At 56.3% G+C, this 21,401-nt stretch overlaps 8 protein-coding genes across 8 annotated transcripts; 4 read left to right on the top strand and 4 right to left on the bottom strand.

Annotated features, from left to right (window-relative positions):
• Positions 1-424: 424 nt before the first annotated feature.
• Positions 425-1,298, top strand: VTJ83DRAFT_1311 (40S ribosomal protein eS19; the record flags this gene model as incomplete). Its single annotated transcript, XM_071007457.1, has 5 exons — positions 425-457; positions 688-703; positions 772-819; positions 885-1,190; positions 1,243-1,298. 5 exons carry the CDS (start codon positions 425-427, stop codon positions 1,296-1,298), a joined length of 459 nt encoding a protein of 152 aa, XP_070870664.1.
• Positions 1,299-2,506: 1,208 nt separating this feature from the next.
• Positions 2,507-4,674, top strand: VTJ83DRAFT_1310 (uncharacterized protein; the record flags this gene model as incomplete). The annotated part of the gene is made up of 5 exons (XM_071007456.1): positions 2,507-2,904; positions 2,962-3,307; positions 3,370-3,522; positions 3,590-3,886; positions 3,943-4,674. The coding sequence occupies 5 exons, from the start codon at positions 2,507-2,509 to the stop codon at positions 4,672-4,674; spliced, it is 1,926 nt and encodes a 641-aa protein (XP_070870663.1).
• A 984-nt stretch (positions 4,675-5,658) lies between these two features.
• On the top strand, positions 5,659-6,459 carry VTJ83DRAFT_1309 (uncharacterized protein; the record flags this gene model as incomplete). The annotated part of the gene is made up of 2 exons (XM_071007454.1): positions 5,659-5,865; positions 5,959-6,459. 2 exons carry the CDS (start codon positions 5,659-5,661, stop codon positions 6,457-6,459), a joined length of 708 nt encoding a protein of 235 aa, XP_070870662.1.
• A 449-nt stretch (positions 6,460-6,908) lies between these two features.
• Positions 6,909-7,881, bottom strand: VTJ83DRAFT_1308 (uncharacterized protein; the record flags this gene model as incomplete). The annotated part of the gene is made up of 3 exons (XM_071007453.1): positions 6,909-7,259; positions 7,321-7,491; positions 7,552-7,881. 3 exons carry the CDS (start codon positions 7,879-7,881, stop codon positions 6,909-6,911), a joined length of 852 nt encoding a protein of 283 aa, XP_070870661.1.
• Positions 7,882-10,055: 2,174 nt separating this feature from the next.
• VTJ83DRAFT_1307 (uncharacterized protein) lies at positions 10,056-11,182 on the top strand (the record flags this gene model as incomplete). Its single annotated transcript, XM_071007452.1, has 3 exons — positions 10,056-10,280; positions 10,344-10,619; positions 10,727-11,182. The coding sequence occupies 3 exons, from the start codon at positions 10,056-10,058 to the stop codon at positions 11,180-11,182; spliced, it is 957 nt and encodes a 318-aa protein (XP_070870660.1).
• A 916-nt stretch (positions 11,183-12,098) lies between these two features.
• Positions 12,099-13,015, bottom strand: VTJ83DRAFT_1306 (uncharacterized protein; the record flags this gene model as incomplete). Its single annotated transcript, XM_071007451.1, has 2 exons — positions 12,099-12,432; positions 12,555-13,015. 2 exons carry the CDS (start codon positions 13,013-13,015, stop codon positions 12,099-12,101), a joined length of 795 nt encoding a protein of 264 aa, XP_070870659.1.
• Positions 13,016-13,572: 557 nt separating this feature from the next.
• Positions 13,573-14,961, bottom strand: VTJ83DRAFT_1305 (uncharacterized protein; the record flags this gene model as incomplete). Its single annotated transcript, XM_071007450.1, has 1 exon — positions 13,573-14,961. The coding sequence occupies one exon, from the start codon at positions 14,959-14,961 to the stop codon at positions 13,573-13,575; it is 1,389 nt and encodes a 462-aa protein (XP_070870658.1).
• A 3,260-nt stretch (positions 14,962-18,221) lies between these two features.
• Positions 18,222-19,609, bottom strand: VTJ83DRAFT_1304 (uncharacterized protein; the record flags this gene model as incomplete). The annotated part of the gene is made up of 6 exons (XM_071007449.1): positions 18,222-18,250; positions 18,313-18,651; positions 18,735-18,915; positions 18,989-19,230; positions 19,315-19,515; positions 19,576-19,609. 6 exons carry the CDS (start codon positions 19,607-19,609, stop codon positions 18,222-18,224), a joined length of 1,026 nt encoding a protein of 341 aa, XP_070870657.1.
• Positions 19,610-21,401: the final 1,792 nt, after the last annotated feature.

The following is a 21,401-nucleotide window of genomic DNA, read 5'->3' as shown; positions in this document are numbered from 1 at the left end:
CATGTGCACGAAAGTTTGACGAGGATAACAGCCCGTCGAAACCAATGCGGATGTTGAAGTGGGAACCAGCTGCTGGGGTCCAGTTATGTCCTGTCACCCCGTTGAGGCGCCAATGTCAAATCCCTGGCGTTGATCGTCTCGCTTCAGTGTTGTGCAGCGGTTGGGTCGCGTTGCTGCTGGCCTCTCGGCTGTCGATCTTGTTGACAACGGGCCCCTCGGGCCCAGGGTTAGGGTTCGAATCAGAGGCCCTGGGTTGTGGGGAAAGGGCCGAAGCCCTAAAGACTTGGCATGCCAAGAAAGCTGTCTCCTCCCCGCCTGAAATTTTCTAGATATCGATTTGCTGCTCCCGGCTCGAACAACTTGGATCATCACGAACGACCAACTCAACCATCTCCGCCCAGATACCCATTAACCAACCGCCAAAATGCCCGGAGGTGTCAGCGTTCGCGATGTGGATGTAAGTTGCTGCGGCGCTCTGCCATGAACGACCTCTGCAGCCGAAACCCAACCAATTCTTGAGCTGTCCGAGTCGCCGCGATTCTCGCCAGCGAGTCTCGCACGGCCGACGGTGGTCGACCGCGGGTCATCACAGCAGCAACATGGAAGATGAAGGGAGCAGGCGTGAGGGGATCGAAAGATCTCTGAAGACGGAATTTTGCTAATCATCTGGTTGCTGCCAACATAAAGGCCCACAAGTTCATCAGTAAGTGCTGCGCCTAGAAGCCTGTCTCTTCTTGCTCTGCTCGACAAAGGCTAACTTGCTTGCACCAGATGCCTATGCCGCTTTCCTGAAGCGCCAGGGCAAGCTCCCCGTGCCTGGTTAGTTGCCACGCCGTCCAACGAACTCAGTCGAGCCGTCCGCATCTGACTCGCCCCCTTCCCAGGTTGGGTTGATACCGTCAAGACCGGCCACGGCCGTGAGATGCCCCCTCAGGACATCGACTGGTTCTACGTCCGCGCCGCCGCCGTCGCCCGCCACGTCTACCTGAGGAAGACCGTTGGTGTTGGCCGCCTCCGCAAGGTCCACGGAAACGCCAAGAACCGCGGCACTCGCCCGTCGAAGCACGTCGATGCCTCTGGCAGCGTCGACCGCAAGATCATGCAGGCGCTTGAGAAGATCCAGGTCCTTGAGCAGGACGAGGAGAAGGGCGGCCGCCGCATCACCCAGCAGGGCCAGCGTGATCTGGACCGTAGGTTGCCCCTGGCTGTTCCGTGGCTTGCCAGTTCTAACGACTTTGATAGGGATTGCCCAGACCGTTGCTGAGGCCGAGGCTGGTGAGGAGGAGGATGACGAGTAAATGATTCGAAGGGCCCAGGTGGGCGCGGGCGCCGCTGGCAGAAATCAAGCCAGCAGGCAGAGACGATGGTTGGTTGGGTCTGGTCATGATTCCCGGTAGCATCTGGTTTAGGCGTCATAAAAAGGGTCTCTGGCTTGCTTCATCAACCAATTTGGGCTCCGCTCTGTACTGTGTATGCAGCCTGTTTCCCTCGATGAAGTTGCAGCTCCGTCCCAGGTTCGAGAAGATGCGTTTGTCCTTAAACCCTTTGATCTCCGGTAATGACACCGAACTCTCCCAGGCTTGTTCTCGCACATCACAGACTTGCGTGCCTGGCTTCGTCTTGTTCCTTTCCAGAAAGTCAACGAACCTGATTGCTCTACGTCCTTCATCTTTCCATGCCAAGCTAGGCTTTTCTCATGGCCATAACAACCTCCCTTCCATGCTATCAATTCGCCTGCTTGTGTTATATTCCTTCTTGTCTCTGGAAGTCAGCCCAAATTCCCACTCCTTACTCGTTCAGCCTCCACAATCTCTTCCCAGAAACCGCATTAGTATCTTTTGTTTCTGTCACCACCGACTTGTCTACCTACATATGACCTTGTTGTCATGTCTGTGGTAAGTCTATTTGGCTCGACGTCCTATTCTTATCCACATATCCCGCCTCACCCTACGTTTTCTCTCCTAGTACCACAACAACTTTCCTGCTGCTGCTCTCACCCAAGCCCTTCGGTTCTTGTCATTTCTTGTTCGCAGGAAGTCTGTTTAACTCACCTCCCTTACCTTACCTAGCCAAAAACTCTAGGTCTTTCCCAGAACCACGACAAAATACTCACGCACTCTCTCTCGTTGTCCTGGAGGCTCGTTCTCTGAGAACCTTACCCTCTCATCAATTGGCTTTTCCATCTCCCTTTCTTCCTCCCACTTGAGATTCCTTCCCAGCTGTTTTCATCCCGCTCTTTTTACTTTCTTCCTCACCCTTCTTCTCACTTTTGTTCTCCCTTTTCTTCTCGCCTTTTTCTCAGCTCTCTTCTCATTTTTCTTCTCACCTTTCTTCTCACCCCTCCCTCCATCTAGAATCCTACTTGGTATAGATCAACTACTTCGCCACTTGGTATCAACGTATGTACTCTCCTTAGTAGCGGCGAGTGGCTTCTTACCTTCATTGTGTTACGCTGATGCTAATGAATATTATTCTCAGCGTCTCACCAAATAACAGAGTCTCCGCCATGGATCTGGCCGGAGAACGAGACCGGGTTGCTCAAGGCCTGTCCGACCTCCATCTCGCCGTCATCACTGGCCAAATCCGACAAGCCGCCAATCTCCTCAGTCGTTCCGACCGCGCCAGGATCGTCAATGAGCAAGATTACGAGGGCACGACTCCCCTAATGGCCGCTGTGTTGACTGGTCAGCTCCAGATGGTTCGTCTTTTGCTTCAAAACGGAGCCTCGACGAGGATTCGTGATCACCAAGGAAAGAAGGCAAAGCATTACACCAGAGCGAGCCTCTTCCCGCGGAAAGTCGAACTTTATAAGAGACTGGGGATGCCCCCTACATCGCCCAAGCAGCGCAGTATGCTCCTGGCTATCGGGAAGCTTCTGAGATTCCCTGCAGCACTAAATTCCTGGTAAGTGCCGCCAAAACCCACGTTTCCGTCAGTTGAGTGTTGACTTTGGATGTACAGTCGGCGTGATGGAAGGCACCATTACTCCCTAGCCGTCTTTTCCAAGGTCCACGACACCATCGGCGTGCTGCGGCCGGATTCCACGTTCAAGGTCTCAAAGCCCAACCTTGAAGGGGCCACCGTTGGCTTCATCGTGTCAGCTGCCCAGCCCGAGGTGAAGACAGTTGCGGTGAGCGGCTGGAACGCCGGTCTCGTGCAAGGGCCAAACGTGCTCGACAGTTGCAAGTATCTCGAGCTCGTCCGGAAATTCGCCGGTCTCTTGGGCTTCCAAATTCCTATCACCATGAGGGACAACAACGGTGTTCACCTCCCCATGCACGCCGGGCGATTCCTGGCAAGCCATGTGGTAGGCAGTAAAATGAGTATCATTTGGTCCATCATGATTCGAAGTCTGATTAGTGGAAACAGGAGAAAAAGCTGGCCGTTTTCTGGATCCTTGCTACACTCAAAGCGGTGCTCTGCACCACGGATCTTAATCGCTATCATGAGCTCCGCGAGGCAGATATACCCAAAGCCTGGCAAGAAGCTTGGATTTTTCTCGACCACTCGCCCTGTGGAAATGTAAGTCCAGGCCCTCCAGTTCTCGAACGCTTATCCGACTTAATGGGATGCTCACAGTGGAATGTAGTGCTGGGACTTTCTAGGTGCCATCAAAGAAACCACGGGTATCAGGATCTACGTTGAAACACTGCCATTCCTCGTGGGAGGTATCCGGGAAGGTGTTGCTGGATGCGACAAGTGCTCATGCGACCGCTGCAAAAAGCGCTTTGCTAAGTCCCAGGAGCGTGCCCAGCTGTCACCATCGGAGAGTGAGAGTGACGAGGACACCGTCGTGGCGGATGTGACGGCTTCCGCCGGCCCTGTGAGGAGCGGCAACCGTGACACCGAAGCTGGCTTGCAGCCCACGACTTGCAGCCCCCCCAAGGTAAGCTCATGTCCAGAACTTATCTTTCTCTAACAGGCATTTCTAACGCCATCCAGAGATGGAGGGTTTTTGTCGATCCACTCAGGGGCACAGCGTATGGCAAGCCGGTAGGCCGGCCCTCCGACCACTTGCGCGGCACAGTTCCCAATTGTTCCGATCAGGCACCAAAACAAACCAGCACACAGCCGGCAACCAAGCCCGTTGATCGCTCGTCCAGGCGCCTATCAAGCGCGGGCCCCAGTCGTCCCAACCAGCGGCACGGCCAAGTGAACTTGCACTTTGTGGCCCAGCCGAGGGTTCGGCTGTCTTCCTTGGAGCTCAATTCCGGGGACAGTCCCGACCAGTGTCACGGGCAGACGAGCACACAACCTGCAGCTCGCCGAACTCTCCAGCAGCCGTCCGGAGCAGAGAATAATCTCGAGGCCCGGCCGTCTGTGGGCCAGAAACAAAAGGGCAAACAACCTGCGACACGGCGGACTATCCAACAGTCCATCGCCGCGCTGAATCTACAAAGATATCACTTTGACGGTCGCGCCTTGCCTCCCGCAGGCATTTCGACCTCCGATGCCGTGCTCTTGAACAACCGTGAGCGCCAAGGAGCAAACGAGCCCGCCATCGCTAGAGCAGTGAACACTTCCATGGATAAGGTCAATCCTCGTTTCCGGACCGCCTCTCGTGGTCAGACCAAATCTCGTGCTCAGAGCAGGACGGACGAACGGATCCAGTCACGGAGCGCTTTTGCTCGAGCGGTAGCTTACCACCGTGGCCTGGGGTCGAGGGGTCCTTGATGACACGGATGGAACGATTCGACCATGTTGTTGCTATACTTTGTATTTTTTATTCTTTTGTCGACTTGGTGGGCAGTTATTTGCAAGGACAGTGAAGCTGGAGGCTATGCCTCCGATCTATCAAGGGTTGGGGCTGTTTTCATCCGACTTTTATTTTGTCAGCGACGGCAGCCTGCGCAGCTCGGTGATGTCAACAAGAGATGGGTCTTCTGCGCCGTCTCTGGATAACATTCTCGCGGATGGGACCATATTCCTTTCCAGGAGGTTGGGAATGGTGGAAGTCATGGATCTTGGGTTACGGGAACAGGATCCATGAAAAGGCATCATGATATTCCTGGTCTCTTGATGTATACGGGGGCGTTTTGGCATCGGCGAGTCAATAACGCCGGGGTCTGAGATGACGGGAAAGAGGGCTACGCTGCGGATGCGATTGGGAGCATGTCGAGTCAATGTATCTTGTTCAGTCACTACGAAGCATGGAGTTGGTTCTTCACCGAGAGTACCGGCATTTCACCCTGGGCTCCTTATTTTACATACATGAAATGCACCCTATAGCAGGTTCTGTCAAGTGACTTCCACCTACGAAGTGCTTGTGCAGGCCCGGGTCGCCTAACTTACACATGAGTTTAACCTGTCAGGTTGTGGTGTATTTCTAAGCGCTGACAAGTCACTAACCTGAACAATAGCCAATGAAAGATGCCCTAGGTGCGAACTACATAACCCTATGATGGCGAGTCCCCGCTGTCATCATCCACCTTGCTCCGTGACCCTTGACTGTGTGACTTTGTTTGTCAATTCAGTGATATTTGCCGAACCTCACCCTCTCATGGCCCCTTGACTCTTGCTTCATTTTGTTTTTTTCTCTGTCTAGGAGTTGTCACTGCCTCCATACCATACGGCTACGAACGACAGTCAACGAAACCCCCGTGCTCCTTCGAAGCCTCATATCCTCGTCGCACAACCAGCTTTTTGGGTTGTCTCACAATGGCCACAAATATGCAACCCGGAGCAGTGGGTCCGGAATACGGAGAACCGGACCCGGCGGACAGCCGGGCGCCGTCCGGCGTTTCGGCGTCGGAAGACTCCTATCAACCGGAGCCGAGAACCGCGACCAAAGAACCCGCCCTGCCTCCTCTCACCCCTCAAGAGTTCCGCATTTATAATCGCCTTGCAGAGAAGATGGACTACTTTGTACACCCATCCACATTTTCCCCGTCACCCTCCGTACACAACGAAGCCGAACTCCGGAGAGCTAACACAATGTGTTCGGCCCGCCGCTCCTAGCACGAACACTTCCGCCAAATGTACACCACCCTCCAAACTGCCTGCGCCACGAACCGCCGTCCCTCTGGCATGTCCCTGAAGCAGTTCCTCGACGAAGGATTGAACCTTGTCCACTACCTTGAAATGCACCACTCCATCGAGGAGACGTATCTCTATCCTCTCCTAGCCAGGAAGATGCCTGAGTTTCGGGCCACAGCCCCCCCTTCTGCCGGTGGTCCAGCTTCTGCGGGGAAAGGGAAAAGGCTCAAGGGGAAGGGGAAGGAGGAATGTGAGCTAATCCGCCAGCACAGGGAGATTCACGACGGGATGGACCAGATGGCGGAGTATTTGAAGAAGTGTAAGAGCAAGGAGTGTGAGTTTGAGATGGGGGTGTTGAAGGAGAAGATGGAAGGGTGGGGAGAGGTATTGCTGAAACATTTGGACGACGAGGTGAAGGAGTTGGGGGCGGAGAAGATGAGGAGATATTGGACCGCGGCAGAGATGAAGTCATTTCCCATCTAGGGGTGCTTGATATGTATATATGTGTACCTGAGCTTTAAAATTGTGTGAGAGCGTGTCTTTCCTCAGAGGTCAATTGTACCCTTCTTCGTTCGTGATGGCGTATCCAACTAGCTCGTTGAAACCCTAAATGCATCCTCCTTCGGACGCTAAATGTCACACCAACAACTCTGATACTTCTTTGCTCTGTTCTTTTCTTCTCTCTATCATTCTGTATCATTCCTTACTATGTTCTCTTCTTTCTATCTTCTTTGTCGCCACGCCCTGGACATTATGTCGCGATCATCTTGTCTACGTTCCCAATCACAGGGAGCCATAAGCCATCTGGTCTAAATGGGCACTGAACCATGACTTGACGAGCCCCTCAATATCTGATAGAGGCAGCCGACTGCAACATGCCTGCATTCTCTCCATGGACTCGCTCTGCCATGTTGCGCTAGAATGACGTGGTCTCAAAAGGAAGGACCGGGAAAGGAATCTCCCACCATCGGCACAGGCAGACACCCGATAGTCCTCACCACGTTGACATCAACCACAAGCCTGGTACGCTCAAACCCAGACGAGCAACCGACGATAAGGGCAGGAGAGATCGCCCCCCTCAGTACAGCATCCAGGCTGATGTAGATTTTCTCCCTAGCCTTTCTCTGAAGGCAGAGGCAGTTCAGGCAGAGTTTGTAACTGCATGATGCATCTGGGCTGGGAACCCATGGTCTCTTATTGAATGGGTACGTATCGGCTCCGTACAGCTTCTTGTCGTGGCCGGATTGGTTGGCTTCACGCGCCTTGGCCAGGGAGTCGAGAACCTTTTGACCAAGTTAAAGAGAAAGGTTCAGAGATTAAGCTTGGAAACGATGGACCACGCACCTGCTCTCGCTGCTCGACCAGTTTGCGAAGTTGTTCCGGCGTGTACGACATTTGTTGTTCTGGGGTCATCTCTTCAACGACACGAAAAGCGCTCTTGCTTCGGACATCAGGTCCGTTAGGTCCGAGACTCATTTCCTTAGCGAACAGTCGGCCGATCTCGTCATAGACGAGCTGCCTCGGTGGTTAGCATGGTCGCCATAGAGGAAGGACGATGCTCTCTGCCCGACGTACCGAGTTGGGGTTCCTGGAATACCGGTCGAACATGACCCGGTCCTCATCTACCGTGCAGGCATATATCATGCCAAAATTAGGCAACTGTTTGCAGCGGCTGCATTCGAACAATTTTCCACAAGAAGGCTGGGTAATTGGCGTCATTGTTGAGTGTTGGCAACGCTTTACTAGAGGTCCGAGATGTCTTCCTCTTCCCCGGGGTGGGTTCTTGACTGGTTCACGGCTGCTGTCCGAGGTCTCTCCGATGGGCCCTTCGACCTCAAGAGAGAGTGTCTCGGTGCGAGGTCTCTGTGAGACAGATCGGAATTTCCCAAACAGTTTCCAAGGCATCTGATCAGCTGGAGAGGCTATCAACGACTTCGTGAGAAGTCTACGATTTCCCTCCAGGGGCGTATAGATGGGGACACGCTTGACCTCCGGGGAGGATATTCCATGGAGAGACTACCCCAAGGCAAGCCGGAGTTGTCGAAATGGCGTCTGAAGAAAAGGTTGCTAGACAAATGCGTTTCTTTGTGAACCAAGTGTCGTCTTGAGTCCCTTTTTACAGTGCGGTCAGGTTGCGGAGAGGGGCGGCTGTCGGGGTCCTCTTCCGGTCGGCGAGAGCCGCTCTTAGAACGGGGTAGGTATCCAGGATGCGCTTCGTTACGAACCTACCTAGGGAGCGATGTTCAAGACAGTGGCTGAGTCGTACGTTATACCTGAAGCCTAGGTGCCTTTGGCGAGTGTCCAGAGCGCGTGGTGGTGGATGGGTCCTGGGATGCAGCCATGGCTTCATAGGCGACGAGTATGTGTGTACGCTGACTGGAGAAAACGAACGCTTGATGGGTCCGACGGGGTGGTGACAGGTCCCGTGCGGACAGTGGATGGATCGTCTTGTGGCCATGGTTTGGAAGATGCGAGCCTGTCATTATGGACAGAATATCGCAGACCAGCGTCATGAGCCGTTGTGGCCCTGGGTGTAGCCGAGCATCAGGGTTGGGACTCATCGACGGCCTCTTTCATTCCTCTGGACTCGATCAAAGCCTGCAGTAATTGAGAGGGAGGCCTTTATGATGAACGGCGACTCGTCCAAGGGCCAACTGCCCACGACGTTGGTATCGGCCCGGGGAGGCCTGTCGTCGTTGTTCGGCTCACGCGGCTCAGGTGGAGCACGGCAACGCACGCCGAGTCAATGCTGAAGATGCCGGCCATGTTGCGGGATCTGATAATAAGCAATGCGGTTGTTACCAGGTCTCATGAAGCTTTCTGACGTTGCAATCCGTTCTGCTGTGGGTGACCCTGGACTCTGTCTTGCCTCTGTAAATAAACGGTTGGTAGCGCCCGTCTCCTCACCGAAACGCTGAATGCGGCCCCGTTCGGCAACATCCGGCCACCGGAACAGCGCGAGGCTGTTTGTTGGAGGGAGTAGTTATGCTATTGGCCAGGGCAGCCGCTTTTTTTCGTCGCGGCAAGATGGGTTGTGGAATCGCCCCGACGTGGCTCGTCCTGCGGATGGCTTCGAAGCGCAGCCCTTGACTGTTTCAAGCCAATGAAGCAAAGCCGAGCTCAACAGGCTCCGTACATCTGTCCGTACGGCCCATAAGGAAGCATGGCATGCCGTAAACTCTTCCATTACTGCTCGCAAAACATATTCATCAGATGTCTCGATCTCGTCCCCAAGGTTGCGGTCCCGTGATGGCTCGCGGAAGCTGTCCGTGGGTCGCCCAGCTGGCCGAACCGAGACCCGAGCAGACACGGGATGTTTGGAGCTGCCTTACACGCTTGCGATTGGCGTTCGCCACCATTTGTGCATGGACAAGGGACGTTCCTGAGGCTTGCGTAGAATTGTCTGTGCTTCTCACCGCAGCTGAGGGCATGCAAAACAGGTTGCCCAGCGGGAAAGGGATGAAAACAAACCTCGGATCTTGGTGGCTCGCAGCCAATCAGCGGCCCTGGAAGCCGGCCTGCATCCAGGTCTCCACCAGACGCGACGCCTCTCCAAGCAGCAGCAAGCGGCAGCCGGGGCAGCCAGGTCGTACCAGGCCCAGATCAGGCCAGGGGGTCCAGCGGCATCTCATCCTCTGCCCCCCACCCAGTGGACCCCCCCGGTCCAAATCCCAGCCTCCCCATTCATTCACCTTCGTTTTCCTGACTTCCAGCTGCTACAAGGACACACTTTTTGCGACGAACCACCCTCCTCGAGCACTTGTCACCGCCTTGCACATCGATCGTAAGTCTATGCCCCCGCCTCTCCAGTGCCCCGCCGAGCTCGTCGTCTTCCTTGCAACTCCATCGCAGTCTGTCGATTGGGCATCGTCAAGCTCCGCGGCTGGCTGGGTTGCGCTTGCGGTCGGCGTTTCGGTCGGCTTCCGCGTGTAAACAACGGCGTTGGCCCGGCACGACCGCGACACCGCCCTCCAGTTTCACAAAGCACAACATCCAGCACACAACCCAGAGGCTAATGCAGAGGTACCGGCAGACGCTGCGCCAAGTTAAATGTTGATTTGATCCACCGTGCCGCCGCCATGTCGCTGAAGATCGAGCGGGAGACGGTCACCGAGACCGTCAAGGACGTCGTCGCCGAGAACCTCGCGAGGCATGACTCCTTCGTCGGCAAGACGGCCGAGCGCATCGCCGAGGCTGCCCGCGGCGATCTGCCTGGAACCAGCGGCAAGCACCCCATCTCGGCTGTCGTTGGCACCGCTCTCACCGGCGGGAGGAAGAATGCCGGCAAGAAGGGCTACCTCGCCGTAAGCTTCCCATCTCCCTCCTCTCTGCACAGGCTCATGCTGACGTGCTGTTTTGCGCCACAGGCCTACCTGAAGCAGCTGGAGGACCACCCCCTGCGGACCAAGATGCTCACGGCCGGCGCCCTGGCTGGCGGCCAGGAGCTGCTTGCCTCGTGGCTGGCGAAGGATCGCAACAAGCACGGCAACTACTTCACGGGGCGTGTCCCCAAGATGGCCACGTATGGCGCTCTTGTTAGCGCTCCTCTCGGCCACTTCATGGTCTGGCTTCTCCAGAAGATCTTTAGCGGGCGCACCAGCCTGCGGGCTAAGATCCTGCAGATCCTCGTCAGCAACCTGGTCGTACGTCATCTCCTCCCTTTCCAAACCCCGTTGCCTCCTGTCAATGACGCAGCGGCGGGAGAACGAACGTGATTCAACGATAACAATACTAACACGCATCTTGAAAGGTTGCCCCGATCCAAAACACAATCTACCTCGTGGCCATGGCCCTCATCGCCGGCGCCAAGACCTTCCACCAAGTCAAGGCCACCCTCCGGGTCAGCTTCTGGAAGGTGATGCGCGTGAGCTGGATCACCTCGCCCATCTGCCTGGCCTTTGCGCAGAAGTTCCTTCCCGAGGAGCTCTGGGTGCCCTTCTTCAACCTTGTCTCCTTCATTATCGGCACCTACATCAACACCGTCACCAAGAAGAAGCGCCTCGCCGCCCTGCGCAAGAAGCACTTTGGCGAGGGTCCCCGTGGCGGCGGCCCTCTGGGTCCCCCTGGCGGTCCGGGCTCCACCATGGGCGGCCCCACCCTCCCCGGCCACCACGGCCCGGGTGCCCCCCTTGGTGGCCATCGCGGCCCTGAGGATTACCCCCCGCTTGGTCCCCAGCCGCCGCTGGGGTCTAACCCGCCGTACTAAACGGGTTTCTGGGTGGGTAGAACCGGGAGGGAGGAGTGATGAGAGTGTGGGGAGGTCAAGAGCGGAAGACGTGGACGTGAGTACATGATGACGGCCGCTGCCTGGAAAGGGTGGGAAAGCAGATGCGGCGCCAGGCAGGCCAAGTTTTAATGACGCTCTTCTGTGGTGTTCTGGAGGATGGATGGGGGCGGCCCTTTACGGGAGTTCGGCGAGGCGGGAATACCTGTATAATGTTCGTGGGCACGTTGTTTTTTTGATGATATGAACTTGGATATAGCAGCGATGGGTAAATGACTGTATTGCTTTGGATACCATGCACCCGTCATGATTCGTCCCTGTCTTCGCGGTGCTTGTGATTAATCATTGTTACGCTTCCGGCTGCAATCCCAAACATGCGATGGCATCCTTGGAGATGAACAACAGCATCAACGAATGTATCCTTGGCAGACTTCATTCCTTGGACGTCTGCTGTCTCTTCAACGGGAATTGCGACAGTTCCACCTTTAGGTCCTAGCATCTCAGCCCTCCCGAAGCGTGGCCAGCGGATGATGGCCACAGAGCTGGCGGCCTTCATGGCAAAGGGTCTTGTGATATTCTGGCTTTCTTGATTGAGGCATCTGGCGGGACCTTCCAGGTCGAGTGGTGTTGTCGCCTGGGGTGATGTGAAGTGGTGATATGACCGCTTGTCCAAGAGCTGATGGCCAGTCCATTAGCAGGGGCGGCCTTCGATCCGCTCGTAGAATCCCGACCCATAGATGGACGTTATTGTTGTTGCTTGACAACTTCTTCGAAGCCATTGGAAGGGCGCTTGAAGACATGGTGCGGTGAACCGTATGCGGCGTAGTATTATAGGACGAAAACGGCGGAGGGTCGACTCGGTCCGTCAGCAACAACTGGCAACGCACGCTCCCTGTCCTCACCCCGCCGCCCCCCCAACGAGCTCGTGATTCTCAAGCATAAAGCTTGGGCTCCAATACTCCCACTCATCACTCTGCTTGTCAACCCAGAGCATGCCCTCGCTAACCAGATCCTCGATGGCCGTCTGCGCCCGTGCCCGCATCCAGCCGAGGTTGGCCATGAGCATAGACACGCTGACATAACCCAGGACCTGGGCCGCCTCGAGCACCGCGCTCTGGTCCGTGTTGAGCTCTTTCGGTACAGACCGGATGTAGGGCTTGCTGCCGACTTTGATGATGGAGTAAGCGGAACCGAGGGGCTTGAGGGTGTTGACCGCACGGAGGATGTCGTCCCTGTGGGAACAGTCGAGTTAGTGATGTGCGTCAGGTATTGTAGACATATATATATATATATATATATATGCGTGTGTGTGTGTGTGTGTGTGTGTGGTTTGGGGATGCGGGACGAAACCGACTCTGTAATCTCAGACGCCCCCTCCATCCTCCCGCGCATGATCCTCTCCCGCACCTTGCGCAGCTCAATCAATCCGCCGTTCTCCCCTCTCGTCTCGCCGCACACCTCAACCACGCGAACGGCCAGCTCAAAGTAAAAGTCATTGACGGACCGCCCCAGCAACTGTGCCCAGATGGAGCTTCCTTCTCCTGCCTTGCCTCCGCTGCCGTTGCTGCTGCTGGCGAGCGGGTCGACGCCGATGGCGGCACACATGCGCGCGAACTGGGCGCGGAAGGTCGGGTTGGATCGTATGTCCTTGGCATGGGTCTGGGCGAACTGTTGGAGGAGGGAGCGAAAGACGGCTAGTTGTGTCTCGAGGGCCTGCGCATTGGCGGAGCGGAGGTTGGAGCCGTGGCTGACGTATTGCGCTGAGGTTAGCCGCGAGCGGTCAAAAGCTGCGAGGCCGACGCCTTTGCGGGACATGGCGGGTTCTTGTCGGTCGCCTTCTCTGAAGTTGCGGTAGAGTTTACTAGGTCACCGTTTGTGCTGTTCGGTCGACGGCGAAGGCGTTCCAAGACGGCGGTGGTGGTTACCGATGGTGGTTGGTGATGGGAGGGGATGACGTCGCCGCGATAAGATAAGGGACAGGGAGGGTGGGACGACGCTTCGGGGCCAGCACGATAGGTGACTTTCAACCAAGCAGCCAACACCATAAACAAACAGCACGGCGACTCCAATTTCAAGGCACCGTCTTGATGATAGTTGTTTTGGCAATTTCCTACAGGACGATCTGCTTGAGTAGGTAGAACCCTGCGACGAGCTCTCTTGATTTTGTCCTCCCAACCGCGAGCGCCAACCCAAGAAACATATGAAGTGTAGGAGGGAGCTTCGGACGACGGCGCAACTGGTAACGTTTGCCCCCATCTCTTGACCCAGGCAGACTCTAATTTTCGATTCCTCTCCGTACATTGGGATCCCGACGCATTTCTTTTGGCTATCTCATCTAGGAACTTCCACTCACACCTCGTGCATTCCTCACCCTAATCCCTGAACGAAACCAGCCCAACTTCTCTGCCGTTTTCATCCAGCTCGACGACAACGGGCTGCTCATCTTCCTCGTCTTCACTATTCCACATCATCTCATCCCCGCTGCCCCTGTTGACAGCCGTCGTGGCCACCTTTTCAGCAGCAGCTTCGGCCCTCAGATCCCAGTTCCATCTCCACAACCAAACCTCCAGTTCCTCAAACGCCTCCATCACCGCCCGGTGCTCCGCCGTTGCACCATTACCCAGCGCCGAGACCAGACCGCCCACCCGCCGTTTGTACTCGATCAGCGCCCGGTACAGCTTCTTCCGATTGTGAGGCTTGTACTGGAAAATGGGCCGGTCGCTGCTGGGGCCGTTCCTGGTTCCCCGAATCTCCTCGGTTGTCTTGTCGTTCAAGCCGCTGGGTCCCGAGGAAGAGGAGGTACCAAAGTAATGCTCTGTGTAGAGGAGCTGCGCGTGGAGGGTGCGGATAACACCCGCGGCGAATTGGGGTCGGGTGGCTGCCACTCGGTAGGCGCGGAGGAGGATCTTGAGGAGGAGATTCCACCACTGCTCGAGGCAGGCTGCGTTGCCTAGGTGGGTGCCGGTGAGGAAGGTGAGCTGTAGCTCAGCAAGGATCTCTCGCTCTGTAATTTGGTTGTTGTCGTGGGGATTTGAGGTGCTGCTGCTGCTGCTGCTGCAGTTGCTGTTGTTGCTCAACAAGACTTCAACTCGGGCTGAAGTATCCTCGCTCCGGCCCCGGGAACGATTCCCTCCAAGTTCGAGCACTTGGAGGTCACGAAAATCCTGGAGGAAGAAAAAGCTCAAACCACTGCCAGCGTTGTCGACCTGCGGTGCATTCACCGGGCCATCTTCATCGCGACGGACATCTGTCGAGTCGACAAAGACCTCATTGACACCTTTCTTCCCCGTAAATCTTGCCAGAGCCTCGAGAGATATGGCGCTGGTTAGGGCACTCCAGAGCCTTTCGGGAGCTCGTGCCCATTCCGGAAGGGGGTCGCCCAACGACCAGTGTACCCCCGTGCTGCTGCTGCGATTATGCAGTGCGTAAGGCTTCAAGCCCGAGTAGACAGACTCCAAGCTGCTGTCCCGGGATGCCGATGACACATCTCCAAGCGTCTCGTTGTACCCATCCCATTCCTTCACCCTCACTGCCCGATGCGTCTTGCTGGTCACAAACCAGTAGCCGCAACGGGACACCCCCTCGGGTTGCTGAACCCACAGGAAGTGCGGCCCCGGCGGGATGTCTCGAAATCCCGCAAGGCTCTTGCTCGTAGTCAAGGCCATGGTATCAAGTCCGACCATGAACTTGTCGGGCAGGTTGAGAGTACGAAACACATCCCCCGCTCCGGGTATCTCACTCTCTGCCTTTGGAGCAGCCATGGTAGGCGTAATTCTGGTAAATCCGAAGATCGGATCTGTCGAATACTGAGGTTGGGCGCTGTGTCGTCCACCGAACCCGAGCAGCAAGCTCAGAGAGATCCTAAGATGAGGAGGGGTCTTGGGGAAAAGGGGGTGGAATTTCCAGGTCAACGTCAGGCAACAGTTCGAACAAAGACTAGCCGGTTGCAAGAGACATCAGATAGCTGGTACCCACACACTAAAAGTTGCTGCTCCCCCTGTTGTGAAGATGTTCGCTGTACCGTTGCTCTGTCTTCAACTGCTTGGTGGTGGCAAAGCTTCTAGAATCTTACGGTTGATGCACAGTGTCGCAAAATGGTGCATACGGACTATTTGCGACCTGGTAACATCAACTCCCATCGCACCGAGCCCACGCAGGATGAAGCCCTCGAATTTTATTGCGGAGGTTTCCTAGACACCCCAAACCCCCAAATAATCAGCACGGCACATTCATTGGATGCCATGCGTTCCTGTTTTTTACCGTCATGTGTCACTATGCAGGATACCCGGTAGCTTACCTTCATGGTCTGGTACCTAAGCCACCGATTCCGTACGGTGACACTACCGAGGCCAGAATCGGTGGGGGGTGGGGGGTGGGGAGGCTCCCGCGGTTAGCGCTGACTTGTGTACACTATAGTAGGTACCTGGTAACTATGTACTCCGCAGCGCCTCGCGGTTCTAGCGTCCATTTTCGAGGTATAGAAGTTGCCATTACAGGTAGGTACCTGTCGCAGTAGCGTCGTTAGCTTCCTCCCACATCCGCTCTCTCATGTGAAACATGCATCCCGGATCATGCAGATGGAATCCGGAGAGATGCACACACTAGGATCGGCCCGGAGCACGAACTAATCAAAGCTGGATGTTGCCTTGCTGTGGTCAGGATATCCGAGGAAGGCAAACCAAGAACCCGCTGCCCGATTTCAATTATAGGTAGGAAGGGTACCAAGGCCAAGAAGGGGGTATAAACCTCGTCGTAGAAGGGCCTGCCGGATTGGAAGCTGGGGTCTGACGGCCCACTGTTGCAGAAACGACATCGGCGCAGCAACCCGTTGTCTGGCCCGAGTCTCGGCACCCTCGACCGGCCCGGGCACAGCGTTAACGGGCCGGGCTGGAGTTACACCACGCCGATTCCCAGCCCGCAATGGGGTCATTCGTCTGCGTTGTCCTGCCCCCCTTCACCAACAAGGCACTCCTTTTGTTTCCCTCTTCGTACTTGTGCTACGAGGGTTGCTGCACGAGAGCGTCCGCCACCCCCGCCATTCGCCGCCGCCTCCCATCACATGGAATGACCAGCTGACAGATTTCATCAGGAGATTTGACAACGACCCGTGTGGCGTTGGCAGCAAGAGGCCGCGCAAATGCCCGAGTCACTTTTTTTTCTCGCCTCTTCCCTCGCCTCTCGCCGTCCGGCCCGGTCGGCGTGGTTACACAGAGCTAATGCAAACAGGGTTAAACAGACCCGAAACACATACAAGCCCATTCACCCGACGATGCAGCAGGCCAACGGCCGGGTGGGACAAAAAAGAAACAAATCGATGCACACTAAAATGACCTACAGGACGATGCCGCTGCTTCCCCTTGCGTACCAACTGGTACCGGTACTTCATCCGGGACGCAGAGTACACAGTATGTACACCCCAGCACATGCACGATAAGAGGTACCTAGGCTACATCCTGCATGATAGGTGCTGACCTCCCTTACCTGATGTTGGGTGTCCCTGGGAGCAGCGCGTGCCCAGTGTTGGCGGCTCATGTCCAAGGTCGCGTGGGTTCATACCTTACACAGTGCATTCTGTAAACAATGTCCTTCCTCACCAAGCAAGACCCGAGACGAGAAAAAACCCTTGGGAGAGGAGAAACAGTATGTGGATTCGTACGCTGGAATGGAAGGCCAGGCCTAAACACCCATACCGTTCGCACATTACGGCAGGTACAGTAGTACCTCCAGTACTTGCAGTTCGCGGTTTACCCTAAAACATTAGTCGCATCCGAACGACCCGAGCAGCCGGATCCGAACCTGATGAGTCGCACCCAAGGATACGGGTCCGGAGAGCGGATCGGATGGGGCCACTCTTACGCGTGCCCAGCCGGAGCTTGGGAATCCAAGGCCATGGCCGCGGGAGCTTGAAAAAAAAAAAAAAAAAAAGGGTTGAAAGCTTGAATGACATCCGTCGACACCACCACGTCGCCAGGATCCAGAGGATCCGCTGATTTGTTTTTTTTAGAACAAAAGCATGGTGTTGCATGGCATGCCGTGACACCCCGCAAAGCACAAACAGCGCGGCACCACCCTGGTTTTCCTGATGCGGTGTTGAGGTGGATGCTTGACAAGATTGAAAACATGCCCTTGGGTGAAGAATGGACATTATTATATTCTGGTGGCAGAATCACCGCGATCACCGCGACCACAGCCTCTGGAGAGAGAAAGACCATGGCCATAACACCTGTATACTTTTGCCGGAGTGCGCATCACTGCAACCGCACGGCAGCGAAATGATTACACCCTCCCTGTCTATCCTGGTCCGCACGCACCAAGCAAGCTCGTGAGCATGCCTTGTTGGGAAAAAGAATAGACAGACTTTGCATACGGCTGCCGGCTCGGTAGGACGTTTCGCGGTCCGACCTCGCCATCGCCCTCTCCGCCCCTTGTTGCGGCCTTCGTCTACCGCCACAGAAACCCAATCCGACGCCTCTCCCGTCCAACCCCCCGCTCCCACCCAACCCATTACCCCCCTTCCTTTCATTCACCAAGAACCGTAACCCTCATCATCCACTTTCCCAGATCCCGTCCCCCAAGCCGCCTTCTTGCTAAAATGCACCACTCTCCTTTCCGTCACCCATACTCCCTCGCTCTTTTCGGGGTATATCCGACTGACACTGACCCAGAAGTTCATGGCCAAAAGAACAGAACACAACAACTCGAAACCTGTATGCTCCAATGTAATGAGCAAAGAGAGAAAGATATATGCACACCCTTCCCATGCTATTGACTCCATGCAATGTGTGACAATGAATGATGACCGTGAGGTAGTGGGGGATCGATGTGAAAAAAATGAGACAAAACAGAACCAATGAAACACATGAAAAATAGCATAAACAGAGTATTAGTGCGCTGCCCCACGGCCCTCGCGCAGCCGCGCTGCTGGGGATGAGACGACTATGTACGAATCCGTTCTCCGTTCGCTCGAGACTGCTCGCCAACTAGACCAGCGACGCAATTCGGAGCGAAGACGGGGTATGGCTCAATGGCTCGGAGGCTGGGCCGTACTGTCTAGAAAGCACAGATGTTAGAAACCATGGGTCGCCGTTGCAAGCAATGGCGGCTGGACGTACAAGGAGCATGGATCTGTTGGCTTGACTGAGCGTATGGCGACGTCGGGGTATAGTTGGGGTAGTTGTACTCGGGGATTTGCGGCTGCAAGCTCCCCGGGGGCGGCGGGGCATAGCGGGTGGTCTGGTAGCCGATCGGGGGCAGCTGGACTGTCGTGGTGGCCGGGTACGAAGTGGGAGTCTGAGTGGCGTCGGCCGTGGTCTGCGGGTCGTTGCCGCCGTTCTGCGCGGCAGCGGCCGCCGCAGCGGCCTGGCGCTGACGCTCCTCTTCAGCAGCGGCCGCCTTGCGAGCCTCCTCCTCCTTCTTCCTGGCCTTCCACTCACGGCGGATCTCCTTGAACTCTATACGCAACAGGAGAGATTAGCAAAGGGCACGGGGGGAAGGGTCCCAAAGGGGACAGCCATCGCTTTGGGATTTTGCATACCGTCGGGGGTGCGCTTGCTACCATGGCCCTGCATCGTGACGTGGGCGTTGAGGTGGTTCAAGGTGCCGTAAGCCTTCTCGCAGCCATTGTAGCCGCACTTGTACATGCGCTCAATCTCCTCATAACGTCTCCGGGGCCGCTTGTGCTGCTGGGCGCCAGGGATGGGGACAAAGCTGTAGACCTATCCGCGAGTCAGCACAGGACGCGAACCAGAAGGCCCTGAAAGGCCGGCCAAACCCCAAAGAGAATCCTACCTGATGGGGACGACCCGTAGTGGGAGGCGGCGCGTGGCTCGGGGCCTGGTGGAAGATGTGGGTGCCAGGAGTGAGGTGGCCGGTCTGCTGGCCGTATCCGGTCCAGTCGGGACGAGGCTGAGTGTACAGGCTGGGGGTTCCGGGGTGCTGGTAGCCCTGCGACATGTCTGGAGGCGGAGGGGCATAGGGGGGATATTGGCTGTGGGTGGTATAAGTTGGACTGGCAGCAGCGATGGAAGGATCTATAGGCAGAGCGCTGTCAGACTTGGCGTGGTCCGGATGGAAGGTTGGATGGTTGCGCCCATCCGGCAGAGGCATGGACGGACTTGTTGGTGTTTGCGGCATCCCGCCGTTGGCCCCGTTCGGGGTGCTGGCCGGGTGATAGGGACGCTGCATGTCTGGGAAGGTGCTGGACCGGGACGTGGGAGGATACACGCCGTATTCCGAGGTGGGAGTGGCCGAGTTGGAGTAGCTGGTTGCCCGCGTCTCTGGCTGCGCCGCGTACTGAGCAGCGGCAGACGCCGGATCTACAGGTTCCGCCTTAGACTGCGTGTCGCTGACGACACTGGGATGGGGCGAAGGCAAACCTGATTGCTGGTACTCGGTGGCGCTGCGCTCCATGGATGAACCGGGCGACCAAGAGGAGAAAAGATATGATGGGATTCGGAGGCTCGGGGTTTGGGCCGGTTTTGGCGCCCAAGGGTTCAGGCCGGGGGACTGAGGAAGCGAGGCAGGGTCGGCACGCGGGGTGGATGGTGTTTCTCCTCTTTGCGGAGCAGGGGGGCGTTCCAAGGGGATGGTGCTATGAGAGGCGCCAAAGATGCAGGTGAGGCGAGCCGTCAACAGATTCCTCGGCAGCAGGCTGCGAGTGACCAGACGAGAAGGGTATGACGGATAGATAGATGGTGCGCCGGCAAAGGTAGGGTCCTCGGATTTATTTGGGCGTCCCGGAGAGGTGCGAATCCCCAAGATGCGTGGTGGAGACTTTGGAGAGGGGGAGGGGGGTCCCGGTGCCCGGGCGGTGGTCAAGTCGGCAGTGAGGTGTGAAGATGGCTGAGTGGATCTCTCCCCGAGGCGGCACTAATTTAGTGGTGCAGGGCGGCGGAGAGGGAAAGGGCTGGGGCCTTGTCGCTCTTTGGTTGGGGTAGCGCACGCTCGCAGAAGTGTTGCGAATGCGATTAACGTTAACGTGCGATCTGGGCACGCTAGTGAGACCAGAGCCGCAGACACGTAAAGTTTAGTTCCCGAGTCCCGACGTGACGGTCGACGAACGACGCGTGTAGCAGATTCCTTCGCGAAAGAAAAAAAATTGGGAAAGGCTTTGATCCTTCCTCAGATATGAGACGGAGCCGAAAAGAGGCAGAAGGAGGTGAGAAGATGTGGCTTGCGAGGGCTCCGACGAGGGAAAATCGAGTCTAGCGTGGGACCGAGGGTGTTTTATAATGAATGTGGGGGTGTCGAAGGGGTGAGGATGGGGTCGGCCGAGGGCTTTGATGTGCAGTGCAAGGAAGAGTCCAGTGGAGGGAGTGGTTCTTTGGCGGCCCCCTCCAGGGTGATGGGTTACTCCCGCAAGCCGCCGCACTTTTGCCCACGCCCAAGTGCTGGTTCTGAAGAGGGGCTGATTGAGTGGAGCCGTGCTTGCGGTCGCGATGGTCTGGAGCCAGCGAATGAAAGATATCGAAATGGCGGGAAAAAAAAGGTCGAGTTGACGAGATGGAAGCGTTTGGTCCCAAGGTGAACGTAAAGGTTGGGTTTTCTTTGAGAGAGAGAGCCGATGCTCCAAGGTGACGAAATGTTGCGGTGGTGCTCGCGTCCCCAGGTTACCTTGGGTACTGTGTACGTGCCTTACCTGGCCTTACCCGCCTTATCTACGGCATCTCCCATTCTTTCCATCCCAGTCCTCGGGGTTGTAATGTTCGCTGTTGTACGTACCATACCGCACGGTACACAGTACGGAAACCATCCGATGTCCGATGTCCGCTGTCTGGTATCGAATCCAAAACGCCAACAGCCACACACCGCCTGTGTCCTTTGTCGTTTCTTCACGTCTCGAACCCACACTCGGAAACACAGAACAAGGACTCCCTACCCTCGGCAGGGGCACTGCCTTGGCATCCATCATCGCCTCCTTCTCGGGCCTCGTGGCAATGCTCCTCCTATCTGAGCATGCAGCGACGGGCATGTCGTGTGTGCCACCGCATTAATCGTCCATGTATGTATGTACACTGACCAAGTGTCGGTTCGCTCGGTGGGTTCGGGAAAGCACCAGGGCCCACGGACAACAACAGCGACAAACGCCCTGGAGGTTCGTAGGAACCCTCCCTTCTTCTTGCTTGGGGCTGCCCGCGTGGTTGGGAACAGAACGCTTTGTCAACCAATCAGGCATGCAGACCCACCGGCTGGAGGTGGGTCC

The sequence above is a fragment of the Remersonia thermophila genome, chromosome 1 (genome assembly GCF_042764415.1).
Source record: "Remersonia thermophila strain ATCC 22073 chromosome 1, whole genome shotgun sequence".
Lineage (NCBI taxonomy): Eukaryota > Fungi > Ascomycota > Sordariomycetes > Sordariales > Chaetomiaceae > Remersonia > Remersonia thermophila.
The sequence above is the reverse complement of the archived record's forward strand: the minus strand, read 5'-3'. Positions and strand labels throughout refer to the sequence as shown.